Here is a 20,148-nt window from a genome sequence, read left to right as displayed (position 1 = left end):
GGGAACTCTCTATGTGAAATTAAGAGAATAGATACTGAATCCTGACAAAGTGAAATTGAAGTGCTACACTCGAGATGACTTTTTTTTTTGAAAAAAAGTGCAACAATAAGGTTTGTATTTCAGGAAGGAGGCTCAACACCCAAATTACTTTACCCAATATCCCTTGTACTTCAGGAAAAGAGGGGGCAGGGGATATTCACAGGACTGCAATTATGATCCACAAACTAAGAAATGATATCTAACCCTGCCTCCCACCCCCTTAAGAAAAGGGTTCTGAAAAAAGATGAAAAGGGTTACATTCATATTAAATGTGGGTTGTTCAGAGTTTTGTGACGTGGAAGGTGGTTATAGAGCTTGTAGGAAGTTTGGATGGAGGTGTGATGGGGAAGAAAGAGGTAATTGGGAACATTTTCTGGGAGAATGAGTTGGCAGACTTTTAAAGATTCCCTGCAGACTGCTTTGACAGAGATGCTGGGTGAGCAAATTGGCGTAACTAAGGAAATTATTTTCTTTTGAGCTATGATACAGAATCGCCAAGACATAGTAAGGCCTTGCCGAGTCTAATTATGGCGGCTGCCAAAAAAAAAAGCAATTTCTAGAAAACAGAAATCAAAGGGTAAACCAACTTTACTAGGAGCAGGGAGTATAGTAACAGAGACAAATCAACTGGAATTGCCATCTTTAGAAAAGGTTAAGAGCAAATTATACAGAAAAAATGGAAACTGTGGAAACAATACATGAAGATGAGGAATGAGGTTTAAAATAAGGTGGTACTTGAATGAGCTATGTAATGTTTGACTGACAATGACTGCATAGATTATAAGCAAATGTATAATGTTTGCAAGTAACTTTTTATCTAAATGAACCCGAAAATGCAGTTCTTGAGTAAAGGAACAGCCAGTAGATGGTAGGCCCTAATGGATGTCAAAGAACAGGGCAGATCAGGTAGTTGGAGTTTAGTCACAGCAAACAGTAATAAGGGAGGAAGAGCTGGGGGGGGGGGTGTCAGTGACTGCTTCTGCTGCTGAGGGGGGCACCCTTGTGTTCAACCTCCAAGGGCTATTCTCCTCTGTGGACCATGCCTCCACTCAGTTTCTTCAACAAATCCTCTCCCTCCTGGATAAGCAAGCATATTCCTCCCCATGAGCATCAGAGACAGTTGAACCACTAATCAAACCCAAAATGCTTGGGTTGTAGTCAAGGCTTTATCCCTCTATGCCAGGGGGCTAGCTGGCGCTTTTAGTCTTTAAGCAAAAGGTTTTACGCCCTCTCTTGGTTAAAGAAAATGTTTATCCGAGGAATAAGAAACCCTAGTCCCAAACAGCTGCTAGTGTCTCCCCTTCTTGATTGCTCTTTTCCAGCATCTCCTTCACCTGTTCTCCAAACGACGACAAATCATCACATAGGATGTCAATGAAGGACTCCCTGAAGCAATCTGCAAAGTTACAATGCCAGAGCAAAGCATGACAATGAATACCAATGTCTGACCTGGCAAAGTGGGCTGCTACATCTACTGAATTATGTAACAGCAGCATGGAGAAATTGATATTGGCCAAGGCTGCCTCCTAGCATAACTTCAGACACAAGTTCCTACATGCTACTTTTTTTCAGCATCTCTAAATTTCACTGCAAACCCATGCCAAAAGAGAGTAAAGCACATTTCGTTTGTCTTCTAGTGGAGAACTCGTACACAAAGTTGCTGAAGCATAAGCATGCTTGCCAAAGAAGCAGCCCAATGCCGAATGTGCTTTGTGGGGGAGTGAACTGAAGGGTTCTCTTCGGAGGCCTCTTTTAGGCAGCAGCCATAATGAGAGAGAGAACCTGGGCAGCTTTACTCCAAAATTCATGGCCCTTGGAAGGACAGAAGAGTTTGCCTAATTTCTTAAGTGTAGGTACCAACAACAACAGGTACTACCACAGCCAATTCTTGCAAAGTCCTCTGTACATTCAAAGAAACCATTAAGTAAGCAGATGGGAAACACCACAAGAGGTATGGAGGACAGGGCTTCCTATACCACCTGTTCCACTGGGAGGACTGCGTCAGTTGGACAAGACTCCCAACTAACACAGTCACTCCAAAAACTTCCCCAAGTCTGGGATTGCTATCCCTGCCTTAAACACCCAACCCTGCACACTACCTCAAGAAAAACCTTTTCCCTAGCAGTTACCACTAATCTTGACACAGAACACTTCCACATACCACATACCCAAATGCACCCCAGAGCAACTATCCATTTACCTAATCTGCACGCACACCCAAAAGTACACCCAGCAAATATCCCCCTAACTTGCAACCACACCCAAATGCACCCTGAAAAAATGTCCCCATATCTAAGCTGCACACAAACACCCAAATGCAACCCTAAAAACTATCCCCTTACCAAACCTACACACATGGATATGTTGCAACAGCCAGAAATGGATTTTCAATAAAGCAAAAGTTCAGCGACAAGAACCAGCCGTTAGCACTGTTAAAATTCACTGGCACCAAGTTGCAGTGAATGCTGTTCAAGGATTATGCTCCAAAAATCAAAAAAGGGGATAAATCTGCAACGTGTTTCTGTACAGAGAGACTTCACAGTAACAGTATTATTTATTTTTATTTAACATTTATTTACCAGGAAAGTCCAACTTGGAACGAAGCCAATTTTCAGCAGAGGCCCAGAGAGAACTTCTTGCTGTGAGGAGATAATGCTACTGCTGCACCACTGTGCCGTCCAGTACTTTCAAGGGTGTTTAACAATTGTTACACACTCCTTAAATGCTGTTACAGTCGGATCTCATTCCATCTAAAATTCCTTCAGTCAAATATCCTTGACTATCTTGCCTCATATTCTATCTGTAAAACTTGTCTATAACAGAATTACATCACTATCCAAACACTTTTCCTGACTTTCCTCAAATTATACTTGCATGTGGTCTGCAAGAAGATGGCGATTAGTGCTTTACTGGCTTTCAAAACCAATAAAACACTGTGCTTTTTCTTTTGTAACTGGAACAGACAACTCTGTTACAATTAGTTCTCACTGAATAACATTGTGTGTTCTTGTAATGGGATGTCAAGATTTCACTCGAGTTTCCCCAACACACAATGTGGTTCCGACAAGAGACCCGATTACAACTCTTTATACGATATCTATGCGTGTGTAATATATATTACACATACAAAATATGGATCCCATTCAGAAGACGGACTCAAAGTCTAACTTAACATGAGTGAGACCATATGATAAATCTTCTGATAATTTGAACAGAAAACAACTTTTACCTCCCCCACAACCCTGCATATTAAATGTAACAACTCTGAGATTGCACTACAATGGGGAAAAGGGTAAATTCCCTGATCCCCACTGTACAGTGATCTACATTCAAAAGTTGACACTTCGGAGGTTCGAGTATATGGTCTCGTCCATATGAAGTTTGACTTTGTTGAGTCCATCGCCTGAATGTGACATTATGCACACACTATAATACATACACATATAATAAATGTGTTTAGGTGTGTACATGTAAATACATACATATAGGCATGCACACAAACACAAATATACACTTGCATGTTCATAGGAAGCACTAGGCTAGCTGCCCTTGCAGGACATTTTAAGCCTAGCCAATTTCCCTTTTGGAGCTTGAAATTTTTCTAGTTGGTGTTACACCGGACACTGGACTTACCCATCCCACGTTTGATAACTATATATTTATTATCCCTAGTGAGAATAACTGGGATCATATACCAGAGATGATTGTGTTTACACAAGCAAGGGATAAAGCATTTAAGAGCTGCCTCTGTCCATTAATAGTAACATGGGGTAGTCCAGGGGTAATTTTCTGTTTCCCATTAACAGATCCAAGTTGCACTTGAATATGACGAAGAGGAATTTTGTTTTAAGAGGATGGGAAATCTGTTCCAGAGGAGTGGTATCCTCTGCAAGATACTGGATCCCTCCAAACTATTCTGTTGAGGTGGTTATATCCCTAGACCAAGTATTTCTTAGGCTATTTGACTTAATGTGGAGTAAATCCATCCGTACTGGATCAGAGGATGCCTTGTATGTCAGATACACAGTATAGTAACAGGGCTTTGAGTTGGTCCATGAAGGACATATGGTTTAGGTCCATGAAGGACATATGGTTTAGGTCTAGTGTCCTTTTAGTAAGGTATATCTGTAGGTGTTCCAGTTGCTGCATGTGTCTGGACACAAATGCCAAAGGGGGCAAAGACATCTATCTAGACACAATCCCTTTTTTTGATCAGCTGTGCAACACACAAGGACTGATTTTCTCACAATGGACATGGAGTTACTTGATTTGTCTAATCTCCTGTCTTACGGATATCAGGGAGACAGAGGTATTTGCTGTAGGGTTCCTTTGCTTATTTTTGAGTTTTTCATAACGGGGGTGGAGGATTGATGCTTAAATGTTCCCAAGTAATCCAGGGGAGCTTTTGGGGCTTTAAATACATCTTTCTTCCCATTTGTACACACAATACAGAAATATTTTCACTAACACATACTGTTCCATATACTTAACACCCCTACCCTTCAATAACGACAACTTGCTTTTCTTTTTAATATCATATACACTTTATACATTACCAACAATTCACTGCTCCAAATTTAATGGCCGCCATAATGTTCTCACTCTCAAACTGCAATCCTTAAAGGGATAGCGCACAAATAACCATGACACCATTTAACTATTACAGCATTGAGGCATTCTGAGATTTTCTTCAGCAACACTAACTCCTAATATTAAATCAGGTATCCCCAATCTTGCACATGGCAGGGCAAGGACCTCCAGATGGCACACTGCAGGAAGGCCAGGTAACCATATTCAGCCACAGCATTCCTCTATTTGGCCACCATACGTTAGCAAGTACAAATCTGCAAGAACAAAACACATACTGAGATGCAGAACTTATGCTTGCCTAACAGGAACATTTTATTTACACAGACCACACAAATATCTGGGGAAGAAGAAAGACTATCCACTACAGAAGACACATCTGTGCATAAATGGACGTAAGCAAGATTTCATTTTGATTCAGGCGGCCTTCTACAAGAATTTAAAGCACCACAGAGGCAGGAAATGGGAAGGGGGGGTGAAACTGGGAGCTCAGAAGGCTACGTTCTGAAGCACAGAGGAAGTCCAATTCTTTTCAATGCATTCTAAACAAAACTTGCTGAAAGGATGGCCAAGGGGCCAAAGCACGAGTGCCCACAATGGAAGGATTTCTGAAGCAAGCTACGTTAAGTAGCCATTCCTTGACTTGAAGCAGCCTTCAACCATCAGTATTTTTAAAGGAGCAATCTTGATATCTGCAAGTGAAATAAACTGCAGTTAGCAATTCTCCAACAGCGGGGTGAAATGTGGGTTAACATTACAAGAAACCAGAACCTTCTGAAAGGCAAGAAAGTCATGCAAGACAGCTGCCTATACCCAGGGGGTCCTACAAATGGAGACAATAGTCACCAACAAAAATGTTTAAAAGACAACACTTCAGAATCACTGCCAAACAGGAGTTCTTCAAAGAAGGGTGAAGACAAATTGAAAAGGCCGATTTGCGCAGATGCCCAAACATGAGTCTCCACTTTAGTACAACAGTCATGATTCATATAGGTGTCTGAAACAAGTCAGAATCACGTGGAAGCCAAGAGTGGTGGTACAAGGTCTCACAGATGCATAGCCTCCATTTACTATAATATGTGACATGCAGAAGCCTACTCAGAACCTTCACCCACCTTGGGCACATACTAATAGACTGGGGAAAAAGATCCAAGTGAGAAACGATGACCCAAGCTGGAGCCAGATGTCACATGAGAGACAGAGAGACCTTTTATTTGCTACAAGATAATTACTTTCCTGTATGCTAAACTAAAAGCTCTCAACACCATCCCTTCTTTTCCAGAAGTAAAATTACAAGTTTTGTTTTTTTCTCTTACTTGCAATGAGGCGTAAAAACAAAGAGAAAGAGAGAGACACACACACACTATGTGCCCTTGCATTAAAAACGAGGAAATCAGAAGTACTTGACTGTTGAAATGCACAGTCTGACACGTGCATTTAAACAGTACTGCATCCCACATACTCTACATACTACATACATTTTTATTCACACACATCATATACATCAGAGTGTGTCCTTGTGTAGACACATAGTTATACAAAATTTCCATTTTGATATTTTTTTGAAAGGACATGAAGTACACAAAGGCATATAATCTAGTTCACCATTATACACACTTTTTTTTTCACATACTTTACTGTGTGTATTTTATATATAAAATAAATGAGTCTACTTCAGTAGATGTAAGTTCACAATTTACTTGGTCACTGTCATATATTGGCTACGTGTTGCACATGCAAGTCTTGGTCAACGTCTTTATGTCAGTAGTTTTTTTCTTTGTATTGCTAAATGCATTTAATACTGGTTATTATCTTTGTCAAAGTATAGTTATATGCAAGTGTGGGGGAAGGTCTGTCAGTTCTTTTAGGACTACAAAAAGCTCCCTTTACAAAAAACTTATTTACCTACTTTATTTTTCTGGAAGTTGCGAACAGCTTAGTCAGGAGAAAAATGCAAGTAGCTCTGCTACACAAGGAGCGTTTAGATGAGTGATTCACAGTCCTGCCATTCTATGTTAATGGCATGAGAAAACAGCACCACTTCTAAAAATGTATTATTGGAAGAAGAAATGAAAGCAAAAAACAAGATCATGTTCCCAAGGAAGGCCCCATCATCAGTCTTGAGGGAAATATAAAAAACAAGATCATGTTCCCAAGGAAGGCCCCATCATCAGTCTTGAGGGAAATATGCTAAGTAAAAGAAGCATGATTTAGAGGCATTAAAATAGATCAAAAACAAAGATACAATGAGAAAAAAAAAAGTTCTAAGGTGGAATTTTCCTTTAAACCAGGAGTTGAAGGATAGACCAACAAATTAGCTCACTTCCAAGACTTTCAGTTAATACAACAAATTTTTGACCAAAAGCAGTCCAAATTCAGGAAACTTATCAGCACAAAAAAAGTCTAAGATCCAGCTTGCAGAGTAGAGCAATCAGATAACCCCTAGGGAATCAAGATACAATATTGTCATATCGTGGGTATTACTGGCTAGGCTTGTAAAGGCTCAGGTGCCATTAGCTAAGGGTCACTTTCAAAACTTTTTTACAGTTAACACAGGAACAAAAAGAGCTATCAAAGAAAATCAAGAGATTCCCAACTCAGACCAGAGAAAGTATTTTGAAAACAAAAACAAAACTGCAACATCCTTCCTTAGATGCTGAGAGTAAAACACTTCCAAATCAAAAAGATACACTGGACTGCACAGCTTGGGTGTGACCTCAAACAGCCCTGCTTTTCCCCAAGAGTTCTGTCTGGCAGAACAAATAATCCAACTTTAAAAGCTTGTCCTGACAAGACAAGCTTTCTTCCATCCCTACCTCCACAGCTCACAACAACTGTTCAGGAATGCATCGGAAAAACATAATCGATATGATAATGAGGCAAACAGAACAAGGGCACAGGTGAGGGTCCAAGCTTCTGCAGCTCAGGAATGCCTCCACTATTCTTTGGAAGGACCCGCCCCAATCAAAAAAATAAATAAAAATCAGAATTGGTTCTGTAAACCCTTAAAATTTGCCAGCTCAATAAATTCTGGTGGCCAAACTAGATATACCTTTAGACTATAATGGTTCAACAGGGCTACCAGATGACAAAATAACTCCACCACCACAACAGAAACCACATCCAAATGGAAATCCAAGTCCAAGAAAAATCACAATTGAGTAAGTTGTACTTGCCCATTAACAGCAGATGTTCAAATTCCTCAATGCTGAAGTAGCCTTTAAGCTATACAGGCTGTGTTTTGCCCAAGACACAGTAAACGGCCATCTTCCAAAAGCTCTGGCTTCCTCCACTTCCATTCGACTGCTGTCTGGACAGCCCTGTGAAGGAAAATGTGAAAAATCTTCAGGACTTTTTCTGCCTAACAAAAGTAGCGTACTCAACCTGTACTGGACACAGACCCGGGGGGGGGGGGGGGGTTTACTGAACTATTTTGTCAACATAAAATAGGTACAACAGTAGGGAGCAGAGGGTGGGTGCAGCAACTACAGCAGTGAGGAATTTGAATATCTATTATGATGGCTTCATGCAACATACGACTGTACTGTGGTCATCATTCGCGCTGCCAGAGTAAACTTTAGGCTTTGATCAGCCCATCACACCTGGGGATGAGGAAAGATATGGATCCAGGAGTCCCTGGAGAATTTTTCTAGAAAAACAGAATCTAGTCTGTAATGTTTTGTAAAGGTATGGACAACAGACCATGTAGCTGCCTCCAGAATGCTTTTAGAGCCCACCTCTTTCCAATATGCCAACAAAGACGGCACTGCCATTGTAGTGTGCGTCTTGATGCTGCCTGGAATTGGTTTATCATGGTGGGTATAACAAAAGGCAACATCCAAAACAGTCAACTGTAAATTTGACACAGAAATTAAATAGCCAATCAGCTTTTCTAAAGGGCTTGGTTCTAGTACCAGACCTACATATGCATATTCAGAGTATGTAGAATCCTCTCTCCCTGGTTCTGAGGGTCAGGATAGAACACGGGTAAAGATTGATGGCCTGATTCAAAGTAGACCATGAAAAAAAACTATGGAAATGAAAGAGGGACTTTTATCTTAAAGATACTCCATTCCCTGGGGAAGACCAGATAGGGTTTGCTTACTAACTCGGACACTCTTCTTGCAGATGTCAGAGCAATGACCCTTAAATCTGTCTGATGTGGAGATTCAAATGGAGAAGCTAACTCATCCAGCACCAAGTTAAGAACAACCAGTTTGTTTGTGATCTCAGGTGTTAACACTCCTTCCAGAAACTGCTTTACTTGAAAAACGGAAGAAAGTGCAAGATCCATGGGCAGACATGCTGAAATGCACACAAGCTGTACCTTAGAGATATGCGACAGGTCAAAAGCTAGTAACACACTAGAGCACAAATGGTACACAGTTCCTGGTACAGCCCCGATTACTGGCTACACACAAACTAGAAAAATCTCTTCCACTTGAAATTGTACTTAATTCACCTTTTTAAAGAAAAAGAGTCACACAACTGGCAAATGGAGATAGAGTCCATCAAACCCAGGACTACAGGATAAAATGAATTAGCAGGTCCATACCATAATCTAGTGTGTTATGCAGCCATAAATACCAGTATTTCACTATGTTCTTGAATCTCTGAAATACCCTCCCCACCCCCACAACAGCTGCCACCCTGGTTCCTTCCTCCCATCATACTTTTTCTCAATCATGTCTCCCATGTGCTGCCGATAAAACCACATACAGGTTCATAGGTAGGTACTAGGCTATCGGCCCAAGGGCTTATGTAAGCCTAGCCAACAAGGTTCCCTGGCTTTTGCCACCCAAGAAGGTCATTTTCCCATGCCGAGCAGCGCCATAGAAGTGATCCCTGGGGTGAATTTCCTATTTCCCATCCACTCAAGATTCTTCTTGAAGAGTGTTAATGAGGAACTCTGCTCGACATGGATGGGTAAGCTTGTTCTAGAGTATGGGAAGTCTCTGGGACAGGAATCTATGCCTCCAGCATGCTGTTTATTGTGGTGACAAGGTTTAGGTCCCTGGAACGTGTGGCTAAGAGGGATTGGGATTCCTTTAGGTGTAGCATGCCCAACAGCTGTAGGTTTGACATAAGCTTTGTATGTTAGGCAGAGAACACCTCAGAGTAGGCGATATGCTACAGAGTAAAGCTGGAGTTTTTTGAGACAGTCAGAAAAGGGCATCTGTTTGAGTCCCGTAATCCACTTTGTGATGTATTTTTGTGGCCTTTCCAGCTGTTGCAGATGTCGTGAGGTACACTGCAAAGGAGCGTTGTACTCAATGTGTAATGAGTGCCGAGTAGAGGGGAACAATGACCTCTTTTCCTGGATGAGAACCCTTTTGTGATGAGGTGTGCCACGTAGAAGGATTTTCCGACTACTATGGCGATGTTATTAAAGGAGAGACTACTATCCACACGAGTCCCAAGGTCTCTTACCACACCTTCGGTGTTAAGTGGACTGCAGCTTATGTGGTAAGTTCATGGGTACCGAGTTTTTACCGAAGGGGATGACAATGCATTTTTTGGCATTGAGCTTGAGGCCGTGGCTCTGACACCAGGCATCAATCTCAGTGAGGCCCTTCTGTAGGATGTCCACATCATTTGGGGACTTGACTATGGCACCTAATTTGCCATCATCTGCAAACTTCGTCAGCCAGAGGCCCTCTGTTAGCCTGCAATTCAGAGAAGTAGATACTAAACAGGAGAGGACCCAAGACTGAACCCTTTGATATTCCACTTCTCACAGGTTTGAAGTCAGATTTGGAGTCTGCAACTTTTACACAGTGGGTTCTGTCAGAGAGCCAGTTGGCAACCCATCTTGTGACATAGGGATTTATACCCAGTTTAGTGAGTTTATCTATGATTTGCTTATGGTCGGACCTGACCAACGAGGAGTTGACTTCAGGTGTGTAACATCAGTCACTCATGTTGGTAATGACTAGGTCTAGGATATTACTGCACCTGGTGGGGGTGTGGATAAGTTGATCCAGGGCATTGGAGTTTATGAATTCTAGAAAGCATTGAGCGAAGGAGTTGGTACATTAGTAGTTTTTCCAGTTAATGGTGGGGTAGTTGAAATTGCCCATTATTAGGGCTGTTTGGCTGAACCCTGATATTTTCCAGTATATCAAGAAAACAGGAGTGGGAATCCTGGGACAAGGAGGGGGACCTGTAGCAAGCTACAATATGGATTGCAGTTTTGCCCAGAGTTAGTTGCACTTGGATAATTTCAGATGCATTAAGTTAGGCAACCAGCCTGGGAAGTGTGGATATCCTTAATTAATATGGCCACTCCTCCGCCCTTGGTGTTCTGGTCCTTACCCGTATTATATCCTGTCCGTTACTCTCCTCCAATACTTAACCAAGCTGTCACTGTTTCCTTTCATTCTAACCCCACATCTCTTACCATTTTACTGTTGTCAAAAATTAACGTCTCCGTCAATATTTTTTAACTCTAAATTTTTCTCTCTCTCCATAATACAGCTAGTCTCCACAAAAGGCGACATTATGATGACCATTTCACTCCTTCAGGCTCTTTGGTCCATTCACTCAGAATTTCTGCCTACTTTCAGAATATCTGGACTGAGGATTGATAAAGCTCTTTCAACTTTTTGCTTAAAGAATGAAGAAGTCCTTTCTTCTGCAGCAAGAGATAAAGGTTAAAGACACTGCTTAATAATCAGTAACATTGCACTTCTTACACCCTCTATTAACCACTGCAGTCAGTTTTCCAGAAATTACAGACTCGGCTGTCCTCTCAGTTGTGACCAACACTAAAAAGGCAAACTGCTATGAAGCCAGACCCAAGAGTAAGAAAAGGACGAATTAGCTGACAATTTTGTTTTTTAGTGAAAGGACAGTAAAGTTCTACGTGATCAAATCTCCCCGGACACTCCCAGAAGTACAAATTCAAGACAATGCAAAGACTTCTGCTTTGTACCCCTACAGCACACATGCAAGGCACATGTAACAAAACATTATGCCATTAATGCAAAAAGCAACATTAGCAAAGCATTTACCAAAACAGGTAAAGGTTAACAGCACAAACGACATCTGGACCACATCTTATCTAGTGACACCAGGTAGAATCCTTGACAGAAGTCATTTACAACCATCTCACCAATTACATTCACAACAGAAGGATGCTGTATTCACAGCGAGATGGCTTCTCTGTCAGTCGCAGATCAGTAACTGCCCAGTGGTCCTAACCAATGACAAACAAAGCTTTTGATCCTGCAAACCATTCCATTGCATATAATCTGTTCAGGCTATCTATATAAATGGTTTGTGGACTCCCATTTCCAATGAAACTGGTTCCTCAATCATAGTCTCCAGTTTCTCCCCTCCTAACAGCGTTCCATCTTTTTTGTCACTAAATTCCATATCTTCATAAATAAACTATACCACAAGCTTTCCCATCTACTGCTTCTTTGTTATGTTGGCATAATCCTATATAACTGAAATTCATTCCACTCCTGGTCACTGTAAATAAATAATCACAACTGGAAAACAACCTACGTCAGCTACCCTTTTAGCTTAAATAATTAAATTACGGTTAATCATAAAAAGTCAAGGCTTCTAGAACAAGGAAAAAAAACCTTCAGTTTTCTTCAAAGATGGCAGATTACAGACATCAGTAAAAACTGAAATTAAACCACCTCTTTCAAATGTTTTGTGCAGTTTTAATCAAGCCAAAAACTAAGAGTAAATATCGCCTTTTCTGATTCCCAACTTTATCCACACCGAATGTGGAAAGACAAATCAGTCATATGCTTCTCCAACAAGAGATCCGATGTTAACAAATTAAGCACTCCCCATTTTTACTTAAGATCGGGCATCGCACTGGGCAGTTAAATCTGCCAGTATACTCTCTTTCTGATACCGCTAGCCAAGTAGTTTACGGGTTTGAAAGCTGCCAAGACACGCAACTTTCTGTAACTAGTAGTACGTGGAGCAGATAAACCTGCATGGACTACAAAGAATTATGATAAACTCTTCTACTTCTCAAGAGGAATTTCTTGGTGCCCATGTCTCAAACACATAACTATCAGAGATCTGCTTATGAGCTGCTCTCTTTTTAGCACTATATTCCCTTCTTTACACTGAAACACAATTCAACATTCTGACTATTCTGTTTTACATTAAACTTCTCACATAGAGACCTACAATAACAATGCTTCTAGAAATCATTCTTTTATGAAAACTCATATCATCTACAGCTAAAGAAGTTGTAGAACATCTTAGAAAGAGTAATTCTGAATTCTTGTTTTGCTATTCTATGGTTTAACTGTATAAGTAAGCTGTACATGCTTATAAACTGTACTTTTACTGTACCTGTAAGCTATACTCATACTGCAACATATGGAACTTTCCATCCCAGACTGCTGCTGAAAAGGGGCATTTCCTGCCCAGGCAGGTTATCCTAACAAACCATGACTTCAGGGTGAAGCCTGATAGTGGATTAATGACAAACCTCCAAGTCCAGCTTTGACAAATGGGCCTTGCTCCCATTAAAAACATAATAAATAATATGGCATAAACAATGAAACGGAAAAGAATGCCCAAAAATCTCTCTAACAAACGAACACTTCAAAGAATGAAACGTAGTTTAAAAAATTAAAACACTAGCAACAGCTATCTAAACTACTTGAAAGATTAGTTAGACGAGGTTGATGTACCTAGATGTTCATGTATTTTTCTTTCACAATAATATCAATTTAACAGACCCATTAAAAAATCACAAGACTTGGACAGAAACTAGTTGCAGAGGTGCTGCTTTGCAGACAAGAGGCTTAAACACCCCTGCTAAACATGCAGACTCACCTGCCTTTACTTACTAAAAGGTCACAGCAAACATGGTTTAATATATGCAAGTCAACCCAACATTCATCAGTATTTTGGAATAATTCACCTTTTCAGGCTGCCTCCAAAATCTTACACAAAACGCAGGTCTTGTAGTGAATGGTGTGAAGTCAGTTCCCCCGAAGAAACAGAAGGACAAAAGCACAACAGAATTAAGTACTGACTGCATGACTATATGCCTGTAATAGACACGTAGAATCAAGCCCAAAAAATGCCATTTGCAAAGCCATCTAATAACGCCCACATAAACAGTTTTCTTACTGTAGAACCATTATTATACAATGACTAGCAACCAACATTCCAAAAGAAGCACGCTGATTGGTCAGCCCAACCAAGCATGCTTGTAGTAAATCAAGAATATACCAATGATAAAAGTCCATCCGGTAAAGCATCACTGAGCAGACAGACTTCTCTCTCTATTAAGCAATTGTAGTTTTTCTCGAATGCAAAGATGCAGGCATGTAATAATCTCATTTTGTTTTGCACTTTGTCCCCATTTATCCTGCAAAGTACTGAAAATGCCATGCATAGGGACATCAAGAGAGGAAAAGGTGCACTGCACTCTTGAGCCATTAACAGTCATTTCCATTTCCTAGACTGTGTCTGGCACATTTTTTTTTTGTTTAAAATGCACTTTATCCCCACTTAACTTTGATCCTGCACAGTACTGCAAAATGCCATGCATAGGGACATCAAGAGACAAAAAGTGTAGTGTACTGTGAAAGTGCGGTGTGCTGTAGTACAGCAATAACAAACTACTCCTTAACACAATGCACATGCATTCACGTTTTTGAAGAGCGGTACGTACGAGACCACAAAAAATACAAGGAAAATCAGGGATGTTTTGGTTTGTAGAACGTACCTGATTTCCCTTGTTTTACCATCTCTCTCGTACCTTTAAACTGTCATCAGGTTACACATCATTGGTATTCATTTAAAGGAAAAACAGAGATCATCCTTTCTCTGTTGCTTGCTTGCTAAAGCAGTGATGCACTGTTTAAGCCTAGGAATACAAGTCCCATATGCATGGGCAGTACGTCAGATCAGAATCAGAAAAACACAGTAGAACACCATGGAAGTCACACAAAGACATTTAAGAAAAGTAAATTTTTTTCTTAAATAATGCCATTGTATAATAGACTCCATAGTGTGGTATATAGGTTGGTACTAGACTATCGGCCCTAGGGCCTATACAAGCCTAGCCATAACAATTCCCTGGCTATTTCTTTCCACAATATTTACTTCCTGGACCCCTGTCTAGCAGGGCAACTGACGTGATCCCCAGGGTGAATTTCCCATCCAGTCATCAAGGTTCCTTTTGAAGAGGGCCAAAGAGGTGCTCTGCTTGACATGTATGGGCAGTCTATTCCAGAGTCTGGGGAGTCTCTGGGTCAGGAACCTATCCCTAAAGCATGTTTTGTTCACTGTGATGACAAGGTTTAGATCCCTGGAACGTGTGGCTCTGAGGGATTGGGATTTCTTTAAATGTAGCATGTTCAACAGCTCTGGGTTTGACATGGCCTTGTATAAGCAAGAGATCACCTCTGAGTACACGACATACAACAAGAGTATAGCTGGAGTTTTTTTTAGATGGTCAGCATATGGCATCTGCTTTAGGCCTGTGATTCTTTTAGTGAGGTATTTCTACGGCCTTTCCAGTTGTTGCAGATGTCGAGGTACATACTAAATGGGGCACTGTATTCTATAATGGGTCTAAAGAGGGATGAGTACAGTGGGACAATGACCTCCTTTGTTCTGGATAAAAAGCCCTTAGTGATGAGGTGTGCAACATAGAAGGATTTCCTAACTGTTGTGGCGATGTGGATATCGAAGGTGAGACCACTGTCCACCTGTGTCCCTAAGTCTCTTATCACACTTTCAGTGTTTAGTGTACTGCCACCTATGTGGTAATTGTACACTTTTCCCCCAAAGGGGATAACTATACATTTCTTGGCATTGAGCTTGAGCCAGTTTCTGTAGCTTTACCCACACTTCACTCTGGCTCCACCCTCGTGATTAAACCACACCAACTGTGGGTAAATCTTCAATATACCACACCCACGTTGTTGGTTATTACTACAGTAAACCACCTGTGTGTTGGGGCAGGGGGGTGAAATGAGCATTTTGAAGAGCAAAAGTGACTTGCCCCAAAGACACGTGCCTGGGCAGCCAATGAAAATTGGCTTGTTCCAAGTCGGACTTTCCCGGAAAACAAATGTTAAATAAAAAAAAAAAAGTCAAAGCATGCAAGGAGGCCAACAAACATAAGCCAGCAAGACTTAGCAGTTGCATAGAATCTGCCATTACTTGTCTAAAAAAGTTTTAACTTTCTTAATATGGCTCAAAGCAAAGCACTCAAAATGCTTCAATGAACTCTATACAGCCATACACTTACCCACCCCCAAAAAGGTGCAAAACATATCACTCAACTTAACCATAACACAAACAAGAAACAAATAAGCATACTCTTAGTAAAGTAATAAAAGCGGGTCAATTTCTCTACATTCTTTCCCTTCCTTCAGCTAACTAGTGCTGATGCTACAAAATGCATATACAGTATTCACAGTACACACCCAACATGCACACTAACACTGACTGTGTTCATGCAGCACCAACTTCCAATGAGCGACTACCTCAACTTCTAGAAAATGCATGGCAAATGAAATGTTTAAATGGTGTAATGGCAGGCAGCCATTTCTTAAACAGCAGCTTCAATGCAGAATCTATTATTTCAGTGTCACGCTACTGTAAGACTAAACCTTCAAATCTAAACAGTTCTTTCATTTATCTTTTCTGATAGTTCCTTTTCCTTTTCCAATGTCAAAGACACAACAAATCTGGAGTCTATTTTGGCAAGCAAAAGACCATACAACAAGAAAATGAGATAAGCTGTTATGCTTGAGCTGGTGGTAGATCAGGTGGATGAAAAAAAAATCCACACAGCACCTACTGAAAAGAGTAGGGGAAGCTTCCCAATGCCCTGGCCACATTTCCCCTACTAGTATAAACAACTCCTTAGGTCTCCCTGAAGAGGACTAATCCTGTCAACAAAAAATAAAATAAAAAGAAAGACATAAATCTTAGGCAGGGAACCAGTCCACTTGCAGGACACACACACACCATCTATAGGCAATTTTGAAGAGTGACAGACTCACCCCACTGGTGTCTCCGAGATGTGGAGCAAATGAAAGATGCAGCAAAAATGTATGCTGATACAGGGAAGGTCATGCAACTACATGCAGAGGTCATCCTAGGTGGAAATCAAACTAGGGAACAAACAACTGTGAGGTTGCAATGCTCAATGCTGCATCATTACTACAAAACTCAAACATTTTGCAGTACTTGTACGCTACATTAACATGACCAAAACATTACTTTCTGGGAATCTGAAATAAAACTTCAAAACACATCAATTTATATACAAGGTGGTTCAAAAAAATTATGCTGTTTAACCATAGTAAAAGAAACATTACTGGATACTGTAAAATTATAAATTACTAAGTAGACAAAAACTAAAGTGATTTTCAAAAATTCTTTCTGAACAAAGACACTCCTACAATAAATATTAATGAAATATAAACAGATGTTAATCGTTAACAGAATGCAATTCTGTAATCTCTCTCACATTTACTTCACAAATGAAAGGATTTCTGACACTCGCCAACTGTAAACCTTTTTTTTTCTAAATCAGTGTTGTAGCTTAAAATGTTGGAAATCTGCATTAGTGCGTTACTATCACACTGAGCAAATCAGCAGACTCAGCAAACTGACTTACAGCTTTAATGAAGCACACAAACCTTAGGATTAGGCTGCAGTACACAGGATCAGGTCTCCACATAGCCAGCTCTATGGAGTTGGCACTTCCAAGTTGCCCCAAGTCCATTTACAAATTTCAAACCACTACCCAACACTTAGAACTTCTTCATCTCTGCCATTACTTCTAGCAAACAACTCCACTGTTCATCACTCACTCTCCCTCTGAACTGAAAACACTCACCTCTCCAACCTAATGGCCTTATGCTTTCTCACATTTTCTCTAATTATTCGTTACAGACTCCCAATGATCCCAATACCATATCATACTCCCTCATACTCCCATCCCTCCATTTTGTACATTCTCATTACATGACAGGAATCCAGTCCTCACAGGCTTTTTAAATTATTTTTGTTCCTCTATATGGGGCCTTTTCCCTCTTAACCACTTTCCACATCCTGGGGGTAGCCTTTAGATCTGTGCAAAATATTCCAAAAGGGGTCTCACGACAATCTACACACAAGATTTGGTATGTGTAATACTTTCATCATGATGGGGGCGGTCTAGTTGGTATCGCTCTTTTCTGGCGAAAAGGAAAAAGTCAAGAAGACATTAAACTTAAATACCACATGCAACAGCTTGCAAGTTCAAACTGTTATAAGGCCACAGTGGTACCAAGGTGTCAGGCTCAGATTCTTGTACCAAGTGATTTATAGAGTGCTGCATGAGAACATCTGCCTTCCTCAGGAATAATAACGCACTTCAGAATGTTGCAAGCCTTTGACACTGCCCCCTCTGCTCTTGGCAATACTGTCTTAATGTATTAACACTCTTCCTCTGGTTCGATCTCCCCTAAATTTCATACCTTGTCCCAAGACAACTGCATCCAATCAGTTTATCTTTCCTTTTTTACATTATGTCTCAGTTACCACCGTTTTAAACAAAGAAACAGTCATGTTAAGGTAGACAAAATACCAATACCAACATGCACTCTGTTGAGTGCTGAGAGGGCACCATGACTGTATATAGAGATGCAAAGCAAATACAATACAAGGTCTGCAAAGATATTTGGGCCTACACTGATTAAGCAGAGACCACAGCGCATCCAAAAGGGACAAATTAATCAGACTAGTTTTCCTGATGAACATCAGCATCTCCCCAAGTTTTGGGGATCACAACACACTGACATGAGCTGAACATAAATATGAAAGATGGCGCAACAGTTAGGACAGATCTGACTGGTTTCTTAAAGGTATCACCGAGAAAGCCCCATGTTCCATCACCAGTCCTCACACCACCCTTTAATCCACATCCTTATCTGCTAAGATTCAAAATTCAAACTGCAACCACAATTTTATTAATCTCATGTCAATGTCACTGAAAATTTATCCTGTGGACAAAGAGTAGGCAAACTTTGACACCTACAAGCCGGAAACATCATATTACTTAATTCTGTCCACTACATAGTGAGCCCTTCCACCAAGCCCTACGTTTTACTGCTCAGTGGCCAAGCCCAGCAACCTCCTGATGCAAGCACTTTTTCTGCATTTGTCAGACTGTACTTTAATAAATCCATACATTGATAATCACCTTTTCCCCAGTTTTGAACAGAGGGTCGGGATGTCACTTCAACAGTAACAATCGCCTAGAGCCAAGGTTTACATCGCCGGATGGCTGGCTGGCCCTGCAGCGACTGTTCTTTAATGCATCCTCATCTTAAAAAAACTAAAACCCCAGCTCCCTTTTTTACTTCCCTATCCACACAGAATAAATCACGCCATCCAAGGCATAAAGGACATCATTGCACCAAAGATATGTTGAACTGCGCACGCTGCAGTGAGTGTTTCATTGATATCATAGCTAAAGGGGGCGGGGGCTGTCTGGCCTATGACTACCCCACGGACAGCAATGTTACCCTCCTCGTTTCGTTGTTTGATTACTTTTGGAAAAATGAAAGCAGACTCACTTTCCTCAGCTTTACTCATACCCTTCATAATATTAATATTCCCGTACCTGAGCTACGGCTCATACGTTTCTCCCAACCCATAGGCAGCTTCTCTTCATCGGCCATCTTTTCAGCAAACCTTCAAACAACCTCCCCTTCCAAAAATGCCCGCCTACTCCACAATCCTAAACCTTACTCGATTGGACAAATTCACAAAGAAAACCCTATAATTGGCTCGTGCGAAATTTGTTTTAAAGGCGGTCCTTCACGCATTTCCTCTTTATTCCGTCCCACTCACAGCAAAAAAAGGCGGGACTTGTATTTGACTGACGGAATGATTAGCAATGTTACAAAAGGCCTTTACAGGGCTGGTGGTCTCACATTTTCTGCTATGGGACTTCTGAATGGTTACTGAAATGCCAATTTGGCTACAATTCCTATTTCTTGAGGAAGCCTGCAACTAACATCAGAATTTCATTTTAATTTAAAAATCGTGAAAATTATGAAGCTTCTCCGCATAAAACATTGAAATGAAAACTGAGTGTAACACGTTCCTTGCTTTGTAATACTTAATAATTTTGACAACTCTAAATTTTAATCTTCACAGCATACTGTTAGATTCCAGACTCTAAAACAGCTAACTGGGTTCTTAAGCACGGCTTTGATCTATTTTACGAGCACTGTACCATTTTTGATAGATTGCTGACCTCAACAAAATTCAATAAACTCCAAACACAAAGAGCTGGAATGTTAATGACAAAAACACGTGGATTTGGCGCTTATAGCCATCAGAGACCGCCAAAGATCCAGACTGCAATTTCGCCAAATCACCAGCAGATGGAATTGCTGAGTGGTCTACTACATGCCTAGACCTGTCAAAGCCTTGGTCTTCATTACAAAATACTGTGACAGAAGAATAGCTACAACTTCTGTCTGGTTATGGGCATGATGCATTTCCATACACACC

The 20,148-nt window shown here is 40.7% G+C and overlaps 1 protein-coding gene across 1 annotated transcript in view; it reads right to left on the bottom strand.

Moving 5' to 3' along the window:
* Positions 1-19,355, bottom strand: part of PIN1 (peptidylprolyl cis/trans isomerase, NIMA-interacting 1) — a 124,267-nt gene extending 104,912 nt beyond the window's left edge. Inside the window, exon 1 of the mRNA XM_044084697.1 lies at positions 19,250-19,355. Within this exon, the coding sequence (XP_043940632.1) occupies positions 19,250-19,307 (58 nt within the window). The 5' untranslated portion in view covers positions 19,308-19,355. The remainder of the gene's footprint in view (positions 1-19,249) is intronic.
* Between the last annotated feature and the right edge of the window lie 793 nt (positions 19,356-20,148).

Source organism: Protopterus annectens, chromosome 9.part0 (genome assembly GCF_019279795.1).
Source record: "Protopterus annectens isolate FY-2018-M chromosome 9.part0, PAN1.0, whole genome shotgun sequence".
NCBI lineage: Eukaryota > Metazoa > Chordata > Ceratodontiformes > Protopteridae > Protopterus > Protopterus annectens.
Note: the sequence above shows the minus strand (reverse complement) of the source record. Positions and strands in the feature narration are given on the sequence as shown.